Source organism: Macrosteles quadrilineatus, unplaced genomic scaffold (genome assembly GCF_028750875.1).
Source record: "Macrosteles quadrilineatus isolate MER2022 unplaced genomic scaffold, UCM_ALF_1.0 Scaffold_1__1_contigs__length_201487025, whole genome shotgun sequence".
NCBI lineage: Eukaryota > Metazoa > Arthropoda > Insecta > Hemiptera > Cicadellidae > Macrosteles > Macrosteles quadrilineatus.
The window spans coordinates 97,969,276-97,990,852 of NW_026542594.1; the positions used below are offsets into that span (position 1 = coordinate 97,969,276).

At 36.2% G+C, this 21,577-nt stretch overlaps 1 protein-coding gene across 1 annotated transcript in view; it reads right to left on the reverse strand.

Annotated features, from left to right (window-relative positions):
* Nucleotides 1-21,302, reverse strand: part of LOC128982330 (uncharacterized) — a 44,017-nt gene extending 22,715 nt beyond the window's left edge. Inside the window, exons 1-6 of the mRNA XM_054401307.1 lie at nt 21,241-21,302; nt 20,775-20,842; nt 20,179-20,257; nt 11,240-11,316; nt 10,392-10,483; nt 3,407-3,468 (exon numbers count right to left, since the gene is read on the reverse strand). Of these exons, the coding sequence (XP_054257282.1) occupies nt 3,407-3,468; nt 10,392-10,483; nt 11,240-11,316; nt 20,179-20,257; nt 20,775-20,842; nt 21,241-21,281 (419 nt within the window). The 5' untranslated portion in view covers nt 21,282-21,302. The remainder of the gene's footprint in view (nt 1-3,406; nt 3,469-10,391; nt 10,484-11,239; nt 11,317-20,178; nt 20,258-20,774; nt 20,843-21,240) is intronic.
* Between the last annotated feature and the right edge of the window lie 275 nt (nt 21,303-21,577).

The following is a 21,577-nucleotide window of genomic DNA, read 5'->3' on the forward strand; positions in this document are numbered from 1 at the left end:
CTGAAAAGTAAACAAATAATCGTTTCTGGCGTTTGTTATATTGTACCCCCCTCCCCCCCCGTATTTGCACTCGTGACCACTTTTTGTTGCTTCCTTATCATTCATCCGTCCCAAAATATAATTCCTGTAATAGTTTGTTTGTAAAATTGAAATTATTTTAAAAATATTTTATCTTTCGAGTGTAGTTTCATGGTTATTCTTATCAGATAGAATAATATCGTTGTCATATGTAATAGTTCCTCCTTCGCGTTACGCAATTGCGTAAAAAACAGTTCCAGTATCTCGGACAAGATTCACGTATATTTCTCGAGATAAAGAAAATCCGTATAGTTCCCGGTCCGTGGAAACACTGTAAATACTAGGATAAAAAATATTGTATAAAGGAGAAGTTGACTAAAATTTCAACTGAAGGTAAAAAAAATCAAAATAACTTAAAATATGAGATGATGAACGGGTAGGATCAAGATTCAACCAATTATAATTAATTAATATTCGACGATCCTTATTAGAGGTGCATCATATTTATTTGGAGTATGAACATGTTTAAACATTAACACGTAGTTAATCACTATCCCAACACAAATAGTAACAAGGAGTAAACGAAGGTTACAGACCGCTGGGTTTTACCGCTACAAAGTAGGGTAGGGTGCCGTACTGGCTACACTACTCCACGATAGAACACACGATGAGACAGTCTCCGCATTGGTATTGCAGTTACGCTTATCGACACAGGCAGCAGCACCGGTTTGCTGTTTTCATACGTATAAAGTGCACGGGAAGCCATACCTGACTGGCTTATGGGAGAGCTGACTGGCTTTCGGGCGGGTGACTGCCACACCGAGTAAATTACCAGCGCACTGACTGCCAAACCGGGTGGGCACAAAAGTATATATATATATATATATATATATATATGAATTTGAACTGATGGTGTTTATGGCTTCTAGGGACATCAAAATGAAAAAGTAAATCGGTCCCGGGACTAAGTCTTACCATGAGACCTGCAGTAATAGCTTATTCCCTATAGGGAAATTCGCTAAAACACACCAAAAGCAGTTTTGGTATAAACAGTTGGTCTGTAGACACACAGCAAATTAAGATAAGATACCCATAAAATACCCAATTCCACGTATTGAAGACATTTTTGTAAAAATGAGTAGGGGTAAGTACTTTTGTAGTCTAGACATCAATAATGCTTATTTACACATGACAATGGACCAAGAAAGTGCGCTACTTCAAACAATCAGTACACATAAAGGACAGTATAAGGTAAATAAACTCATGTTCGGAATTAAAACTGCTCCGCTATGGCAAAGGTTTATGGACAGAATACTTCCGGTATTGATGGCGTTCAGAGTTTTTTGACGACATTATTATCCAAGGTTCAACTGAATTTGAAGCCTTAACAAGGGTAGAGTGTTTTGATAGTCAACAGGAGTCACAACCTCAAACTAAATAAAGACAAATGCAAGTTTTTTTCAAACTCAAATCAACTACCTTGGACATACTATAGAACAAAATGGTCTACACAAGAACAAGGACAAGGTGGAAGCAATCTTAAAATCACAAAAACCGTCAAATGTGTCAGAGCTACGAATAATCCTGGGTTTGGCTAATTACTACCAGAAATCGATCCCCAACTTGAACACAATCTTGAATCCACTACACAATCTATTAAGGGCACACACAAAGTTCGTTTGGACCAAAGAATGTGATGAATGTGTTGAAAAGGTTAAGGCTGAGATGAGATAGCTAGTGACCGGGTCCTTGCTCATTTTGATCCAGATCAAACTTTAGTGCTATCCACGGACGCTTCCCCAGTCGGATTAGGAGTAGTTCTTTCTCACCGATACAAAGATGGAGCTGAACAGCCCATTTCATTTGCTTCTCGATTTCTCACCGCAAGTGAGAAAAAGTACAGTCAGATAGATCAAGAGGCACTGGCAATTTACTGGAGATTGAAGAAGTTCTATCAGTATTCTAATGGCAGAAAGTTTATCCTCACAACAGATCATAAGCCACTTGTTTCAATTTTCGAGCCACACAGAACCTTGCCCACTATGACTCCCACACGGCTTTTTAATCATGCACACTTCCTCTCTGGCTTTGATTATACTATTGAATATAGGAATACAAAATTACATAGTAATGCCGACTACATGTCTTGCTTTCCAAATGAACATCCACCGACAAATCAAACCAATCAACATGAAGCCTTTTTCATAAACCAAATTGAAACAATGCCTGTAACAAATGAGAACATTGCACAAGAAACAGCAAAAGATAAGGACGACTTACAACCTATTTTAAAAGCACTTTAAAATGGCACTGATTTGAAACTCATTGGTTTAAAGAATAATGAGTATTCCTATTCACTTCATGATGGATGCATTTTACGTGCTTCCAGAGTAGTGATTCCTGAAACACTGCAAAAAAAAGTACTCAATGAACTTCATTTAGGACACTTAGGAGTTGTAAAAATGAAAAATCTTGCAAGAAGTTTTTTTTACTGGAAACACATTGACTGTAACATAGAAGATCTAGCAAAATCTTGTCGTCCATGCTGTTTTAAGCAGAATCATCCTGAAAAAGTAGATGTCCATCCCTAGTTCCACCAGGACCTTGGCAACGAATGCACATCGACTTTGCGGGTCCAATTTATGGTCAGTACAATTTTTTTGTTATTGTTGACGTCTATTCAAAGTGGGTTGAGGTAATACCAACCAAAACAACATCATCTAATTGGTGTATTTGACAGCTTAGGAAACTCTTCTATACCTTTGGTTACCTGTTTACGTCAGTCTCTGACAACGGCCCTAACTACACATCATCCATTTTCAACCAATTTCTACAAGCATGTTGTGTCACACATAAATTCTCTGCCCCATTAATTCTGCAACCAACGGACAAGTAGAGAGATTTGTTCAGACTGTAAAGAAACAGTAAAAAGCAATGGAAAATGATGGAGGAGATTTGCCATACAAAATAAATCACCTTTTAATGTCACTAAGAAATGCCACAAACGCTACAGAGTCCTCGGCATATGAACTTATGTTTGGGAGAAGAATAAGGACCAGGATGGATCTTATGAAGAAACACCAAGATCACACACAAATGCCCAACATATGTATATACTAAAATCAAAAGAGAATGTTTATGTTTGTTTAAGTTTATATTTTTTATTCAGTGATGATAATCGTTGAATTAAATCAGTTATACATCCTCTTATGTTTTATTTACTATAATTTAAGGACTTAATAATATGTTTAATCAAAATATTTTTAAGTGTCTAAAATTGTAAGTTACCAGTAATTAATTGAATTTTTCATATTCCTGTGTCAAAATTTAGTAGTTTGACCATAGTGGTTTGACGGCAGGGAACTTGCCTAGTACATAATGAATTTACCTGGGCCTTGGAAGGCGAGGAAGGTCTGGAGAAGAATACTGCTCCAACAGATTCCAAAGTCGCTGAAACATATTCAAATATTTAATCCTAAATAGTAAAAAGGAAATAAATTATCAATGACCTAACAAGCATCTCTATTAGTATAGAATGTATTTCCACATTTCTCCTTACATCCTGCAAATGATTGAGTCCTACCTTTCGGACCATGTCTTGCTTTTTGACACCACCGAAGGTCAGCGTCAGGTCTCTGTCACTTCTGGGGCTGCACAGGGATCGATCCTTGGATATGATTTCTGGAATGTGTCTTACGGCAGTCTTCTAAGACTCAAAATGCCAGACGAGACTTTCCTTGTTGACGTCGCTGCTCTGGTTGCAGGCAGAAACGTTGAAGAAGCAGAGCTAAAACTTGGTGTGCCCAACTGGAGACCAAGCCGTATGCCAAATACATCGGTGTTATGATTGACAGCAAGATGTCTTTCGGGGAGCAGATTAAGCAAACCATTGACAAAGCCGCTAAGAGAGTTGCTCTCCTTTAAAAGGCTTATGCCAAACGTCGGCGGTCCCCGCTACTGCAAGCGCCACCTACTGATGTCTGCTGTCCAATCAGTGCTCTTGTACGGTGCTGAGGTCTGGGCCCATGTGCTGGAGAGGCATGTTTTTTCTCTGGAGACCCCATGTTCTTATGTGTTTTCTACGCCTATGGCATTTTTTTAAGTTTTGAAAGGGGATGGTCCAAACCCTGGTTTTGTTACTATCCAACATCAACCTTTTTAAAACTTTTTTATTAGCTCACTTTCTTGTCCGGTACAAATTTTGCAATCAATTTTATACTAGCTTCCGATGAGCTAGAGACTTGAAACTTGAAACGTAGCTCACAAATGAAAGACAATGCAATATTATATCATTTAATAATTAATTTTCATATTTCCCTTGGGCTAGGCCCCATGGGCTTATTTTTATTAACTCGCTTTCTTGCAAATTTTGATACTTCCCGATGAGCTAGAGACTTGGAACTTGAAACATAGCTCACAAATGGATGACAATGCAATATTATCATTTAATTTTCATATTTCCCTTGGGCTACGCCCCATGGGCTGGTTTTTATTAGCTCCCTTTCCTACAAATTTTGATATTAATTTTAAATGAAGTTCCCGATGAGCTAGACTTGGAATTTGAAACATAACTCACAGACAATGACAATGCAATATTATATCATTTAATTTTCACATTTCCCTTGGGCTACGCCCCATGGGCTTCCAAATTTTCCATGTTTACATTTTGAAAGAATGTAAATATATCAATTAATTTAAGTCAGCTGTAAAATACTTAAATTTGACAGTTCAAAGATCAGAGATTAAGAGGTACAGGTTATGCTCCCAAGAGATTCTTTATATAAACAAATATTTCAAAATAAAGATAAACAATCTGATTGCAGATATAAAGGTGTTTGTTAATAATGTCAATTGTTATTTATTTAGTACTAGCAGAGTACCCGTCCTTCGTACGGGGTTGGAATCTATATAATTAATACGCGAACACGAAGTTTGTCGGTTGAACTCCTCCGTCATTTCTTAACCGATTTTATCCATTGACGTATCATTGGAAAGAGCGTGTCGCGTAGATTTGCAAACTGGCCTTGAACTGGATTTGAAAAAGTCCCTTAGGCTCTACCCCAGTGGCTTTGAAGGTTCCCATGTTATCCTTATGAAGATCATAATTGTTTAAATTTTGATCAGCTGTATCATTTAATTTCTGTCAATATTTAAGCTGCAATTCAAAGAAAAGCGTCCAACAAAATCTAAATCTTTAAAAAATAAATCATTGAAAGAACCCATTTGCAAATTATTGAAACATTAAAACTCATAAAACGCCCCCTAGTATAAGTATAAAAGCTTTGCATTTGCAATAAGGGAGGACACAGTTTGATAAAATTTGCTTTTTTAAATTTACAGTATTCTATAGTATTACACATCTACCATAGCCATAATGTTCTACCACTTCACCAAAACAATAGAGAAAAATAAATTATCAACAATTCGCAAAATATCACAAATTATTCATGAAATGAAAAACATAAACATAACTGTAAACAATCCTACTTTGTCAGTTCTCATTGCGAATCACAGTTTTTTGTTGCTGCTTAGTTCAAATTAGCTGTTTTCATAAATGCAAAAAATATAGTGCTGCACCCTGTTGGTAAATCTTATAACTTTTTCATGCTTTTCCATATCATAGAACCAACTTTTTTAGTTGAAACAGCTGACTAAATTCTTTAATTCCCTTTAAATATGAATACTCATAAGGTTAACATGGGGAATTACAGAGCCACTAGGGCGGAGCCCGAAAGGATTTTTGAGATAAGAATATGCCTATATGTTAATCGGGAATGTAAGCTATCATCATGCCAAATTTCAGCCCAATCCGTCCAGTGGTTTATGCGTGATTGAACTTCAAACACACAAACAAACACAAAAACTTTCACATTTATAATATTAGTAAGATTAGTAAGATTCTATAAAGTAAACAATAAATTTAATAGATTGATATATTTATAGTCAGTAGGTAGGACATACATTCAATCTAATACATAATTATACAGGGTGACCGTTAAGTCTTAGGACGACTTTATAACTTTTAAACGACAATCGATATCACAACCCACATTTGGTATACCGTTACTGGAAATTGTAAGCTACTTTTCTGTGTACATGGTGGTCGGATATCACCTTTGGGGGACGGCCCGTCGGGGGTCAGAAGAAAATCTTTAATGACAGCCTATGTTGAGTTGTACATAATTTTAAAGGTCTACTTCAACTGAAAACAATGCCGCAAACCGCACTTCAAAAGGTTGATCCTGCGCAAAATGGCACATGTTCAAAGATGTTCAAAATTAGCTAATTTCTTTAAATTAAAACACTTTTTTAAATCTTTAAACGACTGTCATTTTTTAACGGATGGTCCTTTTGAAGTACGGTTTGCGGCATTGTATTCTACTAATAAATACCTTTAATTTGATGTGCATATCAACCTATGCTTCCATTCAAGATTTACTTCCGACTCCTTGTGGGCCGTCGCCCTGAAGAGTTATTTGGATCACTGAATGTGAAGTTATGGGGATAATTTTAAAGGGAATTTTAAGCAAAGAAGAATGCCGCAAACCGTACTTCAAAAGGACCATCCGTTAAAAAATTACAGTTGTTTAAAGATTTAAAAAAGTGTTTTAATTTAAAGAAATTGGCTAATTTTGAAAATCTTTGAACACCTGCCATTTTGCGCAGGATCAACCTTTTGAAGTGCGGTTTGCGGCATTGTTTTCAGTTACAGTAGACCTTTAAAATGATGTACAACTCAACATAGCCTGTCATTAAAGATTTTCTTCTGACCCCCGACGGGCCGTCCCCCAAAGGTGATATCCGACCACCATGTACACAGAAAAGTAGCTTACAATTTCCAGTAACGGTATACCAAATGTGGTTGTGATATCGTTTGTCGTTTAAAAGTTATAAAGTAGTCCTAAGACTTAATGGTCACCCTGTATGAAAAGAAACTAAAAAAAACCTTAGATTTCCCACATGCCTCTGTTTTAATCTGATACAGATGATTAAAATAGATTTAACATCCACACAAATTAAAAACTAAAAAGTAGAAAATAATTATAAATAGGCCTATGTGGAGAGTTTTAAAAAAGTGTTTTATTCATAAATTATTTTTAGATAGCATCATTCATTCATAGCCCAATGACAAATGGCATCTTGGTATCGAGCCAGTAACTTTCTGATTTGAGGACTACACAGACAAGTCATAGTACAGTACAACTCCGATTATCCGGACCAGACCCCATTCGGATAATCGGAGTTTTACCGAAATTCTGGGAATTTAAAGAAAAATCCCCATTTTCTGAACTAAATGAACTTTTAATTAATAATAAATGAAATCACAACATTTTTACAGTTTACAATGCATGTACGAGTGTTCTATACATGTTATTAAGATAACAGTGGTCCATCAAAGTCCAAAAATACACACTTGCTAAATTTAAAGTACAGTACTATCTTACTTGTTGAACATTTCCACCAACGTGAGCTGCTTGGCTGTTTTCAGACTTTTTTTGCAGCCAGATCGCGCATCCGTTTAACCGTTAGTAGTTGTAGGTGATCGCACTCAGGTTGCCGCTCCATCCATCTTAATGCAGTTTCAAGACAATTAAATGCTTCTGAAGCTGATGGTCCAATATCACTTTCAACTTCCATGTTGACTTCTTCTTCCTCCTCAACAATGTCTTCGGAAACACTTTCAATGATCTCTTCATCACTTAGGATTTGATACCCAGGATCTGACGAATCACTCATGACCCACTCTCCAACCACTTCAGTACTCACTTCTGAACATCCCGGAATTCGTATAAGAATGTTTCTTAGTTCTTCGAGTGACATATCATCTTCATCTATCTCATGTTCTTATTGTTGGGCATCTTGTTCTGCTCTCTCCTTTTCCTTCTCTTGTTCGGTTGATAAGCCTTTCAATTTATTCCATGCACGTCTTAAAGTCTCTGTTTTAACCAGGCTCCATGCTTCCGCTACCATGTAAGCACAATCTTTCAAATTTATCTTCTTGTGATTACTCAGAACACATTCTTCATCCTCTCCCTCGGCTAGAAGTTTCCTTAAAAACTGCCTTCTGTAGTGGCGTTTCATTGTCTCTATAACGGACTGGTCCATTGGTTGCGATCCAATGTGTCGCAACCAATGGACCAGTCCGTTATAGAGACAATGAAACGCCACTACAGAAGGCAGTTTTTAAGGAAACTTCTAGCCGAGGGAGAGGATGAAGAATGTGTTCTGAGTAATCACAAGAAGATAAATTTGAAAGATTGTGCTTACTTGTAACATTTGGCAGTAAAAAGATTTTTTTGAACTGGCCATTATCTCGTTCCATCAAGTCCTCAGTAGGATGTGTTGGAGCATTGTCTACAGTCAAAAGCACCTCACTGTGCTCTTTTCCCAGAGATTTTTGATGTTTTTTTACCTCGGGAATGAAAATTTCGTCATACCATTCGGTGAACTATGATCCAGTCATCCAAGCTGATTGTGCTGGCTTGTAACATTTGGCAGTAAAAAGATTTTTTTGAACTGGCCATTATCTCGTTCCATCAAGTCCTCAGTAGGATGTGTTGGAGCATTGTCTACAGTCAAAAGCACCTCACTGTGCTCTTTTCCCAGAGATTTTTGATGTTTTTTTACCTCGGGAATGAAAATTTCGTCATACCATTCGGTGAACAATGATCCAGTCATCCAAGCCCTAAGTTGGTTTTTGTGGGTGAACGGGAAGTTTTTTTACATTTTTAAAAGCTCTAGGCCTTTGAGATTTGCCAATTAGAAGAAGGGGAATTCTGTGGTTTCCCGTAGAGTTAGCACAGTTAAGGACTGTAACACGGTCCTTACTTATTTTATGTCCAGGTGCACTACTCCCCCTTTTGGATGCTTAAGTAGTCTTAGGTAAGGCTTTCCAAACAAGGCCGGTTTCATCGGCGTTGTAAATGAACTCTGGATCGTAGGATTCAGTCACAACTTTAAAGGTTTCAATGAACTGTTCTGCAGCGGTAGGATCCGCCGATAACTTCTCACCACTTAGGTCAACTTAGGTTCACGGACACCATGCGTGGACTTGAAATTCCTTAGCCACCCGTTGCTTGTTTTAAAAGTCGCATTACCAAGTTTTTCAGCAAATAATTTTGCTTTCACGCAGAGAATAGGGCCGGAAATCGGGTTTCCCAAAGATCGTTGCTGTAAAAACCTCTTGAAAACAGCATTTTCTAAATCTATACGTTTGTTGCAGTCTTCATTGATTTTCTTGAAGAGCTTCCATCTTCGTTTTCAAGAACTGATACAAAGTTTAATAATGTAGCCTTGTTCTTTTTTATGTCCGAAATTGTAGCCTTTCCAACACCATACATTTCAGCTAACTGCTTTCCAGTTACACCTTTGTCGGATTGCTCTAAAATCATTAATTTATCCGCTAACGATAACACAACGTGTTTTCTTTTAGACACCATGGTAAAAAAAAGTGTCTTGGTCTGTAACAGGTTAACAACACACTGACAACGACAGTCTCAATCAGATCAAAGGATATGAGTAGGAAGGGAGAAAGAAGACAGTAGCTGTAGCCAATAAAAACCGTGCGTAGAGATAGTGACTAATTCCCCGCCCTTCGCTTATATGTACTAGTAGTTTCACGGGAGGAAGAACCATTGTAGGCCATATAGTAGCTTCGCGGAGGGACGAACAGTAGCGCTCAAGGACGTCTGCCGTCTTCAATAACAAATATTTGATATTTTGCGAATCTTATTTACTATAGCTTTACGTTTTTTGAATTGTTGAAATAAGCGATTCGGATAATCGGCGATTCGGTTAATAGGAGATTGGATAATTAGAGTTCTACTGTATTTACAAGAGGATTATCACATTGCCGGTTTGATGTTGAGAAAAGTCATTAGCTTTTCTGTACTAGTTAAAACTGGGCCCAGTTCAAGATCATTGGTATTTATCGATACCAATACCAACCCTCCTACCAATGTGTGTTGCTGTCTTAAAGTAATCAAATGAAAAAAACAGTTATTTGTGTTTTCATTGAAAAATACAGTTACAACAGTTACAGTTATTTATAGTAGAACCCTCCCGTCTCCCCCAACCAATATACCATTTGCATCCAACTTTTAACTGCACTAAAGCAAGTATGAATATTAAATGAGTCACTAAAATGTATCAGAATTTTTACGTGATGATTTTGTACTTGACAAGTTTATGGAGCACATTGTATCTTTTTTTTGGTACTTATTGAGTAATCGAGTGTTTTAAAAATGCCAACTAAGGCTTTAAATATATTACAACTGTTATTGATCTTATAAAACTAATTACAATAATTAGTAAAATACATAAGCGTAAGTATTACAAAACTAATATAATAGTGAACAAGAGATGTGACTAACCTGTCTCTGGGGAGGTGCAGTGAAGGAGTTGGTAGGCAGTCCAGGAGATGACGGAGTTCTGCACATGTTACGCAAAGCCCACTCCAAGCTTACTGCACACACAACAATGCACCTTTATCAGAATGAGTAGAAGAATCAAGTTTAATCACTTGCAATAAGTTTTTATAAGAGATGTGCGGTTCTCGATACCACAGATACATTGGACATTGGTGCATCGACATTGGTGCGTGGACATTGGTAATGGTACCGAGAATTGATTGTCAAAAGTCTATACCCATACCAATGACCAACATGTCTGAGAAGATCGCACAATCTAAAAATTACCGCTTTTGCTGTGACCACACATGACAGCAAAGAGGTTTCTGCGACCAAGGGGGATGATTATAGTGATTCAGATGTTGACAGCCATAACAAAATTCAAACTTTAAGCCCTAAGAATGATTTGACATGTTTCAAAAGTAACTTAACAAAACGTTTGATTATAAATTTGAATATTTATTTAGGCCTGAGGGACAGCATTGCAGATTGAGAGTTTGTATAACTGGCTTGGTCCAATATGGTGTGTAATTCATTAAGATTTCACCTTTATTTTAGTGCGAGATGCCCGACTACAGCAAAAGGTATGCCTGGACAGCTTGATTGTAGGCATGATTAAACCAATAAATAAGTTATTGTATTGGAACTATTCTCTAGCTAAAACTGATAAATATGAACTACTTTTATTTTTAGTTACTAAGACTAAATGTTAGCAGTAATAGGCCTATGTAATATTTGCAGTACCGGTAACATTGGTGTTGATGCATTTATTCAAGGCAGAGATAATTAAGTGTGTGGAAAATGGTATATACCTTTTGGAGGTGTAAGAGGATCTCCACTGGAAGTGCTCCTGTCATGGTTACTGCTGGGATCACTCAGCAATGCCTCCCTAAAGAGAAAAAACACTGGATATTAGAGATGAAACTATTTTACATTAAAATCTGAAATAAGTCTTACCCCTTGCACATAAGTAGATGGGGGAAAAGTCCAAAATTAAGTAAAGAAATTAGGATGCACAGAATTGGATTGTATTTTTATATCAGGACAGGATGTAAAGTGAATCACTGTCAGTGATGGTACAGAATTTTCTTTCCCAAAAAATATTTTCCTCCCTAGAATAAGGGTTTAGTTATTAACAAAGAAGATAGTAACTAAGTTAAATTAGCAACAAGATTTAGTAACATATTGATTTTGTTTGCCATTATTGCCATCTGCAAGAATATTAACCTAAGATTTTTAAACATTTTGCAGATGGCAATAAAGTCAAACAAAACCAATTTGCAGTATTTATGGCACTTATTTATAAAAAATGGATAAAAAGTATGGTACATAGGTATGGAAAGGGAAAGGATTTTATCTAAAAAATTACATACCTGGTGCAATTTAATTTTGGAACATAAAAAAACGCTGGCTAACCACAAATAGGAATTTAAACTGACTATCCCTGCATTTTACAAAACTGTTTAGGGTTTTAAGGCCTGATATGACTACCAGTAGAAAAACGGTATTGTCTGAACCCTTTTAGTGCTACAGAGTCGGTGACAGCGACGAACTATTTTTACCTTAAAGTGCGAGCGTCCCTGAGAGTGACTATTCGTATTTCGTATAGTATGCATCAATGCTGTGAACTTATTGGCTGGTTAATTCATTAGTATGTTCCAAAGGCTTCAAATAATCGATTGCCGGTCATATCCCTCTGTTAATAAAAGGTTAAATACCTGTAGTACTGTCTGTGATCCTGGTTTTAGTCAGTGACCCAGGTTTCCAAACATATTCCAAACAAATCCCGGGTCGGCGTGGTTGTTTTAGAGGGTTTCAGCATTACTTACGATTAAAAAATGGCAATTTCGTGTAAAATAATAAAATAAGAAATGTTTTACAATTTGTTTTACTTTATGTATCATTGTAATCATTACTAAGAATACTAATAGATAGCTTGTATTATTTTTTATGTGAATACAATTGTAAAAAATTTTTATTCTAAAGTTGTTGCTGGGTTTGAAATAAAAAAAGTATTTACAGAAAAATCTTATTTATTGTCTCAGTACATTAGTTGATAAACAAAAACTAAACATTGTTTATTATAAATTTTTTCGTTTCTGAAAGTATACTGCTGAAAAAATAAATTTGTAAAAGAATAAAAATGTATTACTTAGATTCAAAATATCTAAAACAATGTCGTTACAGTTACCTTCTTGTTTTCCTGTGTCTTTAGTCTATTTGTGAATGTTCATAAAACAGTTCTTGCATAAGTAAGGCTTATCGGGGCACATATTGCAGGTGAGTTTACGCGGGAATGTGTGGTATTGCCATCTGTAGACTGGGACGGGTGGCGTCGTCCTGTAATCCAGCTACTAGGAGGTCACGAATTGTGGATATTTATAGGGATGCACTGTGGATGCGATGCTCCCTGGTGTGGATTAACGTCCGCACTAGTGAGTACTACGACTATCCGCAGTACTATCTTGATAATTAGACCAATTCGTAAATTACAAGGAAAAATGTGGTTCGGATTCCACTATAAACTGTAGGTCCCTTAGTTGCCATTAGCTGTATGGGCTATTAATTAACAGCTGTGTCTAAGGAACATGTCGGCCTTAGTCACTAACAAGACTACAAGATTGCGCCACTCATCCTTCACTCATATTTGGGTTAAAATACGTACATAGTGGCGTCCCCATCTTAAATAAATGAGTAAATGAGTAATCTGCGCAAAGCAATAGAATGGTTGTAGACTACACCAACATACGCAGGTGGCAACAAAAGTGCGCGAACAATAGGGCTGTGGCAAGTTTACGTGGGAAAGTGTGGTATTGCCAACTTTGCAAAGTAAAATTGCCTTCAGCAGGCCCATTCCACGTGTTTCCCGAACGGGTCGGCAGCTATTTATTTTATTGATTTTTTGCTGAAAAATGTTAGTGCCGACCCGATCGGTCAAAAACTACCCCCACCCCTAAATATAATAATTATGATTCAAAACATCAATATTAACCTATAAAAGTAAATAGAAACAATATTAGTGAAATTCTACATAAAATCAAGTTTGGCAATAAAGTGAAGAGGCTGAATATCAAGGTGGCAGTTAACGTGTTATATACATTATTGATGATAATTCTGAATTACCTACTGAAATTAACATTTGCACTAGACCTAGGGTACTTTTGCATAACTGGATCTATTAAGTTTTAGTTGGAAACATTATTAATTCTAATTCTAGGGGACACTACACAAAGTTAAAATTGTTTTGAATTGGGTGGTTTGTAATTTTTATTGTTTATGTAGGGGATATAATCTTCCTGTTATTGTCTGAAAGTTTTATTGTAATGCAAAACCTCAAAGAATTGTAGGATTTAGCTTGACAACTCTATAGTACTAAGCACAGTAAAACATTGAAATACGTTATTTTTTCATGGATCATTTTGATTGTTTATCATGGAATTAGTTAGGCTTAAAAATTATGTTCATAATCCTTTTCCTTTTTTAAAAAAAAAAGAGGTTGGCGACCTCTTTTAACCTTGGATTTGCCTGTCCACATAGACTAAAGATCTGTGCGTGGAACATATCCAGCAAAGCAAGGGGTACAGTACGAAGGTGAACTGTACTGATAAATTTTAGTGGCAGTGACCAGGATCCGAACCCACGACATCACTGCCTTGGGCCCGAAGTCCGTGACGCTACCAACTGAGCCACCGACTCACCTGCATCGTGAACTTAACTTAAAAAGTTTCCCTATCTATATATTTAATACGCGGCATGAAACTTTGTGAACAATAAGGCTTTTTTGTTTTAAGATTCAACCCCACATATTATATACCAAAATGTTCGTCTAGGTGTGTAGATGTGCAAACTGGCTTTAGATTTTCGAAATATATCTTTTGAAGGGCGTGGGCTGCCCTCAAAGTTCCTTCCATAAGGATAACATTGTGATTGATTTGAATGTTATATTCTGAAACAGATGGCAATACATTTAGTAAAAGAAATCCCAGCTGTTATGTTTGGTTTTTGCATGTTTTTCAAAAATAATTAGAAACCCGGCAAAGAAATGTTACTTATGGGACACGACGGGAGAAAAGTTTTACATTTTATTTTAGTTTAAACATGCAAAGGACCCGACGACAAAGAAATATTGCAGGTCGGACCCGGCGAGTCAACATACGGCAAGCAATGCAAAACGTAAGGAGCCCAGACGAGGAGCTGGAACAGTTAGTGGCAACGTGTACTTACAAAATTACACTGACAAATACAAGAACTCAGCAGTATTCACTTGGCGAGATGGCATTAAAATGTCAGAAATGTGGTGCACTACATTTTAAAGAAGAACAAAGAGGACGAGGTGAAGGATTTTCATCCTGCTGCCATATAAAGGAAAATTGAATCTTACACGAAACCGAGAAAGCTATTATATCCAGAGCCTACTAAATGGAGCAAATCATTTGAGCAGAAACTACAAAGAGAACATTAGATCGTACAACTCTGCGCTCGCAATGGTCAGCACTCGAGCTAAAATTGAAGAACATAACGGTGGAGGACCTTTCATGTATAAGGTGCACGACACAGTTCATCACTCTATTGGCACCTTTCAACTGTCAGAAGGGGAGCATCCCACATATGCCCAAATTTATATCTACGACGACAAATCCGCTGTTCAAGAAAGAATGCTAAACAAAGCTAATGGCTCTTGCAGCACTGAACTCATGCACATTTTGACTAAACATTTGGTTGATATTAATCCATTTGCGCAAGTTTTCAGCATGATAAGCTCCGTCCTGCAAAATACTCCTACTGAACAGCAAAAATAACTTAGAATGTATATAGCCAACGATCGAGCTCAAGACCAACGTCAATACAACGACGCAACTTCTACGTTGCTACAATATATCCTAATTTATTCGTGCGAATTCGCACGGGTTCACCTAGTACCTTATAACTGTTGTCTAAACTTGTTCTAACCTCAAGCCCTGGTTTACCGGTTTTATCGATGCTTCTCCATGATAAAGCGAATTCCCTCATTTATGGTCCTGCCCCTATGTCCCAAAGTACAATCGAAACCCCTTTTAGTGGAAATTATTAATTTTATCTAAGGGTGATGGATATTACTGTCTAACATCATATGTTTGTAATTAATATTGCTTAATGTATGAAATCACATGTTAAAAACGCTTAATTTACAATTGATCGTTTTGTTTAGGTGTTGTATTAAAATAGACTTTTATGATTGTGCTTTATTCTGAATTTTCTAATGTCTTAAATATTTAACAATGGCGACGAGGATAATAGAAACAATTGAACAAATAAAGGATGAGAATGAGAGGATAATCCAGTACAAAAACCTCAGAAGATCATTGAAAGCTCAGCTTACAAATATCACAAAACTATTGAAAGAGCACAAAGTGTCTACAGATGCTTCAGTTAGACTACATCATTTAAATGAATTGCACACGAAATTTGGTATAATACAGGACCACATTGAATTAATGATTAATGAAGATGATATTGAAGATGAACTCGCTTACAGACAAGAATTTGAAAATACCACAATTGCTACCAAGGTAATGTTACAAAACCTAATTGATACATCAGGTGTCGATTGTTCAAATGATCAGATTCAGCATGCTACTACAACAAATGTGACAACCTCAAATCTAAACTTTGTGCCCTACAATGAAAGGGAAAGTTTCCGAAATTTTACAAAACGTTTGGATACTTTTATGGAACTAAAATGCATACAGGACCAAAATCAGAAAACATTGACATTCTTACATGCTCTCACACCATTAATTCATCAAAAGCTATACGACATTTGCTCACCAGATGATCCAAATAACAAAACATACAAAGAACTAGTACATTTATTACAACAGTACTTAGATCCTCAAGCAAGTACACTAGCGTTACGTTACAATACAAATTTGTACTTAGAGAACAACCGAATGGAGAATCAGTAACAGATTTTCAACGGACCTTAAAAGGTTATCTACAAACTGTGAGTTCAACTGTGCATGTGGAAAGTCTGTTTGTGATATATTTTTGCGATTACAGTTTGTCAGAGGACTAAATGACCCAGAAATAAGAACAAGACTCTTACAAGAACGTGAATTGAGAACATTTCCTGAGTTAGTTAGGACAGCAACCGGAATAGAGCTATCAAAAACAAAAAGTGCAATGATTACTGAGCAACATTTTGCTAGACATGTGAATCAAGTCAGATACAAAAGTCAGCAAGTACCTGTACCAACAAATAAAGATGTAGGAAATACAAGGTATTTCATTAAATCTACTGCGAAACTTGATAAAACTTCCTTGAGTTTTGATTCTTTAAGAGGAAAGTGTTATCGTTGTGGTAATGAATCACATATGGCTAATAAATGTAAATTCAAAGAAGAAACATGTCATTCTTGCAATAAAATTGGTCATATTGCTCGTGTATGCATGAGTAAAGGTAAGTTACAAAAATCAGTTCACTATGCTGAAGAAGAAGCTTTTGAAGAAGAGGATGGAAACGACTTACATAACATACATTTACTTTCAAATTCCAAAGACAGAGGTAAATTCAATGCAAAATTATCAGTGGATGGCAAGGAGATGTTATTCGAATTAGACACAGGCGCATCATTGAGCTCCATTTCCCTAAAAGACTTTCAACACAATTTTCCGAACAAAAAGCTTCTATCAACTGCAGTTGAACTACGCACATACACAGGAGAAATAATAAAACCGTGTGGCGTAGCTTTTGTGAAATGCAACTACAAGGGACAAAGATTCATTGGGAAGCTATACGTAATAGATCACCAAGTTGATGCTATATTTGGACATGAGTGGATGAGAGAGGTGAAACTTGATTGGGCAGACATGAGGGCAGTTGAAGAAAGAAATGGATCTCAGCTGACATCCTTACTTGAAGATTATGAAGATATTTTCAAGACAGAGATTTGAGAGATTCCTGACTTCAAAGCTAAATTTCAGGTGATGGAAAACACTACACCTATTTACATAAAGCCTAGACAAGTACCATACGCAATAAAATGTAAGGTCGAGAGGGAGATTGAACGATTGGAACGTGAACACATCATTACTAAGGTCGAAAACTCTGCTTGGGGAACCCCTGTGGTTTCAGTAATAAAACCAAATGGCAATGTGAGATTATGTGCCGACTACAAGGTTACACTCAATAAAGTAATTGAAGAGGTAAACTATCCCATACCAAGAATAGAAGACATTTTCTCAAACATGAGTGGAGGGAAATACTTTTGTACACTTGACATAAGTAATGCGTACTTACATATGGTAATGGACGATGAAAGTGCTAAAATGCAAACCTTAAGCACACACAAAGGGCTTTTTAAGGTCAATCGCCTTATGTTTGGAGTGAAGGTCGCTCCAACTCTCTGGCAAAGATTCATGGACTCAACATTACAAGGTCTGGATGGAGTACAGTGTTTCTTTAAAGACATACTTGTACAAGGATCTACGTTTGATGAAACTTTACAAAGATTAAAACAAGTAGTGAATGTGTTACGTAGCAAGAGTCTACGATTGAACAGAGAGAAATGCAAATTCTTTCAGAAGAGCATAAAATATTTGGGACACGTGATTGATAACAATGGTTTACACAAGAGTACTGAAAAAGTTGAAGCAATAACTAATGCAAAACGACCTTCGAACATCAATGAACTACGATCATTCCTGGGTTTGGTGACTTACTACAGTAAGTTTATTTCATGCTTCTCTGATATAGTTTATCCTTTGAACAATTTGCTAAAGAAGAGCAAACCATTTAAGTGGACATCAGCTTGTGAACAAAGCTTCAAGAAAGTGAAAGAAAAAATTGCAAATGAACGGATATTACTGACATTAGCTCATTTTGATCCTTCGCTACCCTTGGTTCTTGCTACAGATGCTTCTCCAGTAGGACTTGGGGCTGTCCTATCACATTGAATGAAAGATGGCAGTGAAAGACCAATAGCTTTTGCCTCCCAAACATTGACAAGGAGTGAACAAAAATACAGCCAAATAGATAAGGAAGCAATATACTGGGGATTGAAAAGATTCTTCTCTTACTGTTATGGTCGTAAGTTTGTACTGATTACAGATCACAAGCCTTTAGTATCTATTTTCGATCCACATAGAACTTTACCGACAATGACAGCTACAAGGATCTTTAACTATGCACACTTCCTTTCAGGGTTTAACTACACTGTTGAATTTCGCAGAACACAAGACCATTTGAATGCTGATTTTCTTTCCCGATTTCCAGTTGAGAGCACACCTGATGATTTCTTGGATGATAATGCTGTGTTTCAATTAAGTCAGTTGGAAACAATGCCAGTCACTAAAGAAGAGATTGCAAGAGAATCTTACAATGACAGCACTACAAAAGAAATTATTAAATTACTTAAAGAAGGAAAGAGTATCAAAAGAATTGGTTTACATGATCATGAATTTACTGTACAGAATGATTGCTTGTTTAAAGGAAACAAAATAGTTATTCCAACTAGTTTGCAGAGTAAAGTCCTACAGGAACTTCACACTGGACATTTAGGCATTGTAAAGATGAAGGGGTTAGCGTTATTGTTACTGGAAGGGCATCATAGAGAATTTGGCAAAAACATGCAAAGAGTGATGCCAAAAACAGAATCGACCAAGCTTAGTGACTCTACACCCTTGGGAAAGTGCTGAACAGCCATGGCAGAGAATTCACATCGATTTTGCTGGACCATACGCTGGAAATCAATACTTTTTCATTATTGTTGATTCATTTTCTAAATGGGTTGAAGTTATTCCAACAAAGATAACAACCTCGGAATGGTGCATAAAGACACTTTTGGTATTCCTCCCGTACTAGTATCTGACAATGGACCACAATTCACATCATTTACATTCAAAAGTTTCTTAAAGATAAACAGGGTCATCCACAAGACATGTGCTCTATTTAACCCTTCGTCAAATGGGCAAGCAGAAAGATTTGTTCAGACGATAAAGAAGGGCTTAAGTGCAATGAAAAGTGAGGGAGGAGACATAAGTACAAAACTACCAATGTTTCTAACGCAACTAAGAAAGTCTGTAAACTCAACGGGTAAAGATGCGTACTCCCTTATGTTCGGTCGAAATATAAGAACTCGTCTTGACTTCGCTGGAAACAAACAAACTAGAAACAGCAAATGAGAATGAAACTTCAAATAAAAGATATCGCAATTTTAACATTGGAGAAAGGGTTCAAGCTTTATGCTACAACCAAAAAGGGAAAAAGTGGAGTTTTGGAAGAGTAACAGCTAAAGAAGGAAAAGTGATGTATGTTTTGCGAATGGATGATGGCTGCAACTGGAGAAGACATGTCAACCAGATGCTACCTTGCCGATTAAAGGGGGAGGATTGATGGATATTACTGTCTAACATCGTATGTTTATAATTAATATTGCTTAATGTATGAAATCGCATGTTAAAAACACTTTATTTACAATTGATTGTTTTGTTTAGATTTTGTATTAAAATAGACTTTTATGATTGTGCTTTATTCTGAATTTTCTAATTTCTTACATATTTAACAAAGGGCTTAAGCAAAATAAAAACTGCTTGGGCAACTGATTCTGTAGAAAGAATAGAAATACCATAAAGAAGGATGATTTGCATGCATGGAATTGTCTTTGTTCATTCTCATACGCAACATCGGAGAGTACTCCTAGTTATACTACTGTATAATAATCAAGATTCTACCATACTTTACTTAACAAAGCAAAAAATGCAGATCAGTTACCTTGGCCTGGATGAAGAATCGACGAAGCAACTATCCAATAAACTGTCCATGCTGGCCCTTGGGGTAGACTGGAGTTCTCCTAACAAGAAAGAACTGATTACTTATCTCCATTTTGTTTCCACAATAAATAAAAAAAACCTACCCAAATCTCACATTTTTAAAAGAGTGTATTTAGCAAAAAATACAGGCTAAGTTCTTCGGTTTATACTTTCAGTTTAAATCCTTCAATTTATCGTGATGTTTAAGAGTTTTTTTTTATTTTGTTAATCTAACGAGGGCTGTCCAGAAAGAAATACTAGTGTTGTCCTTAGCAATACTAAGCTTAAACTAAGCTTTACTAGCTATGTACTAGGTTTTTGAAGTATTTAGCAGGTTCAAAACTACTGTAGAAAAGAATAAACAATTTGGTCAAAGATTTGAGTGGTTGCAATCATGTTTGAATAATCCTATGAAATTGTACATGGCTCTTGATCAAATTATCTACCCACAGTAAAGTTTCCCAATCAATCCTCTGACTTATTTAATCACATAGCAATATCTTATCGGTCAACACAATACCTTACCAAATATGAAAAACATTAGCCATGCATAGCTACCTTGAAATATGTGGAGTCCAAAGAGATCTAGCATCAAATCATCTTCAAGACAATCAATCGGGATCATTCTGAAACCAAATTAGAAATACTGTAAAACTACTTTTTGGAGGTACATTTTTATAAACAGGGATTATGTAGGCTATTGTTTTTGGAATACTTTTAATGTCACAAGAGGGAGGCATAAAAAACCCAAGAATCAAAAATTATTGATAAATCTGTAACTGCTTATTAGTTTTAGGCCTTTGGACCTGTGAAGGAACACATGGCAAAAATTCAAGACAATTTAATGAGCTAATAATGGAAATAAGGGAGCAACTGAATCTCATAGTTGGTATACACATCATCTGACCTGTCAAATATAAATTTTAACACATTGTAGCATTAATAAAATAGTCAACTCAAGGCTAATTAAGAGATCCAGTGAGGTTTTGAAGGTTTAAATACAGATACAAAGCACAATACTTACTCAATACTAGCTCTAGTATCTCTATACAACTGCTGAGCCATACTCAAATCTACATCATTCTCTCCTGAAAAACATAATTAACATTATTTCCTTAATAAATAAGAATATAACTTTGAAATCTTGCAAAAGAGGTGCTATAGAGATGATTCAGCAAGTGTTGCATTTGTGTAAAAAATACTTAAATCGTCATCTGAAAACCCAGACATAAAGTTTTTAGAAGCATGAATATGCGCTAGTTGGGAATTTCTATTTCATAATTTAACAGTGTAAGTCGACAAATAAACTATCCTACTAATATTATAAGTGAGAAGGTTTGGATGGATGGATGGATGTTTGT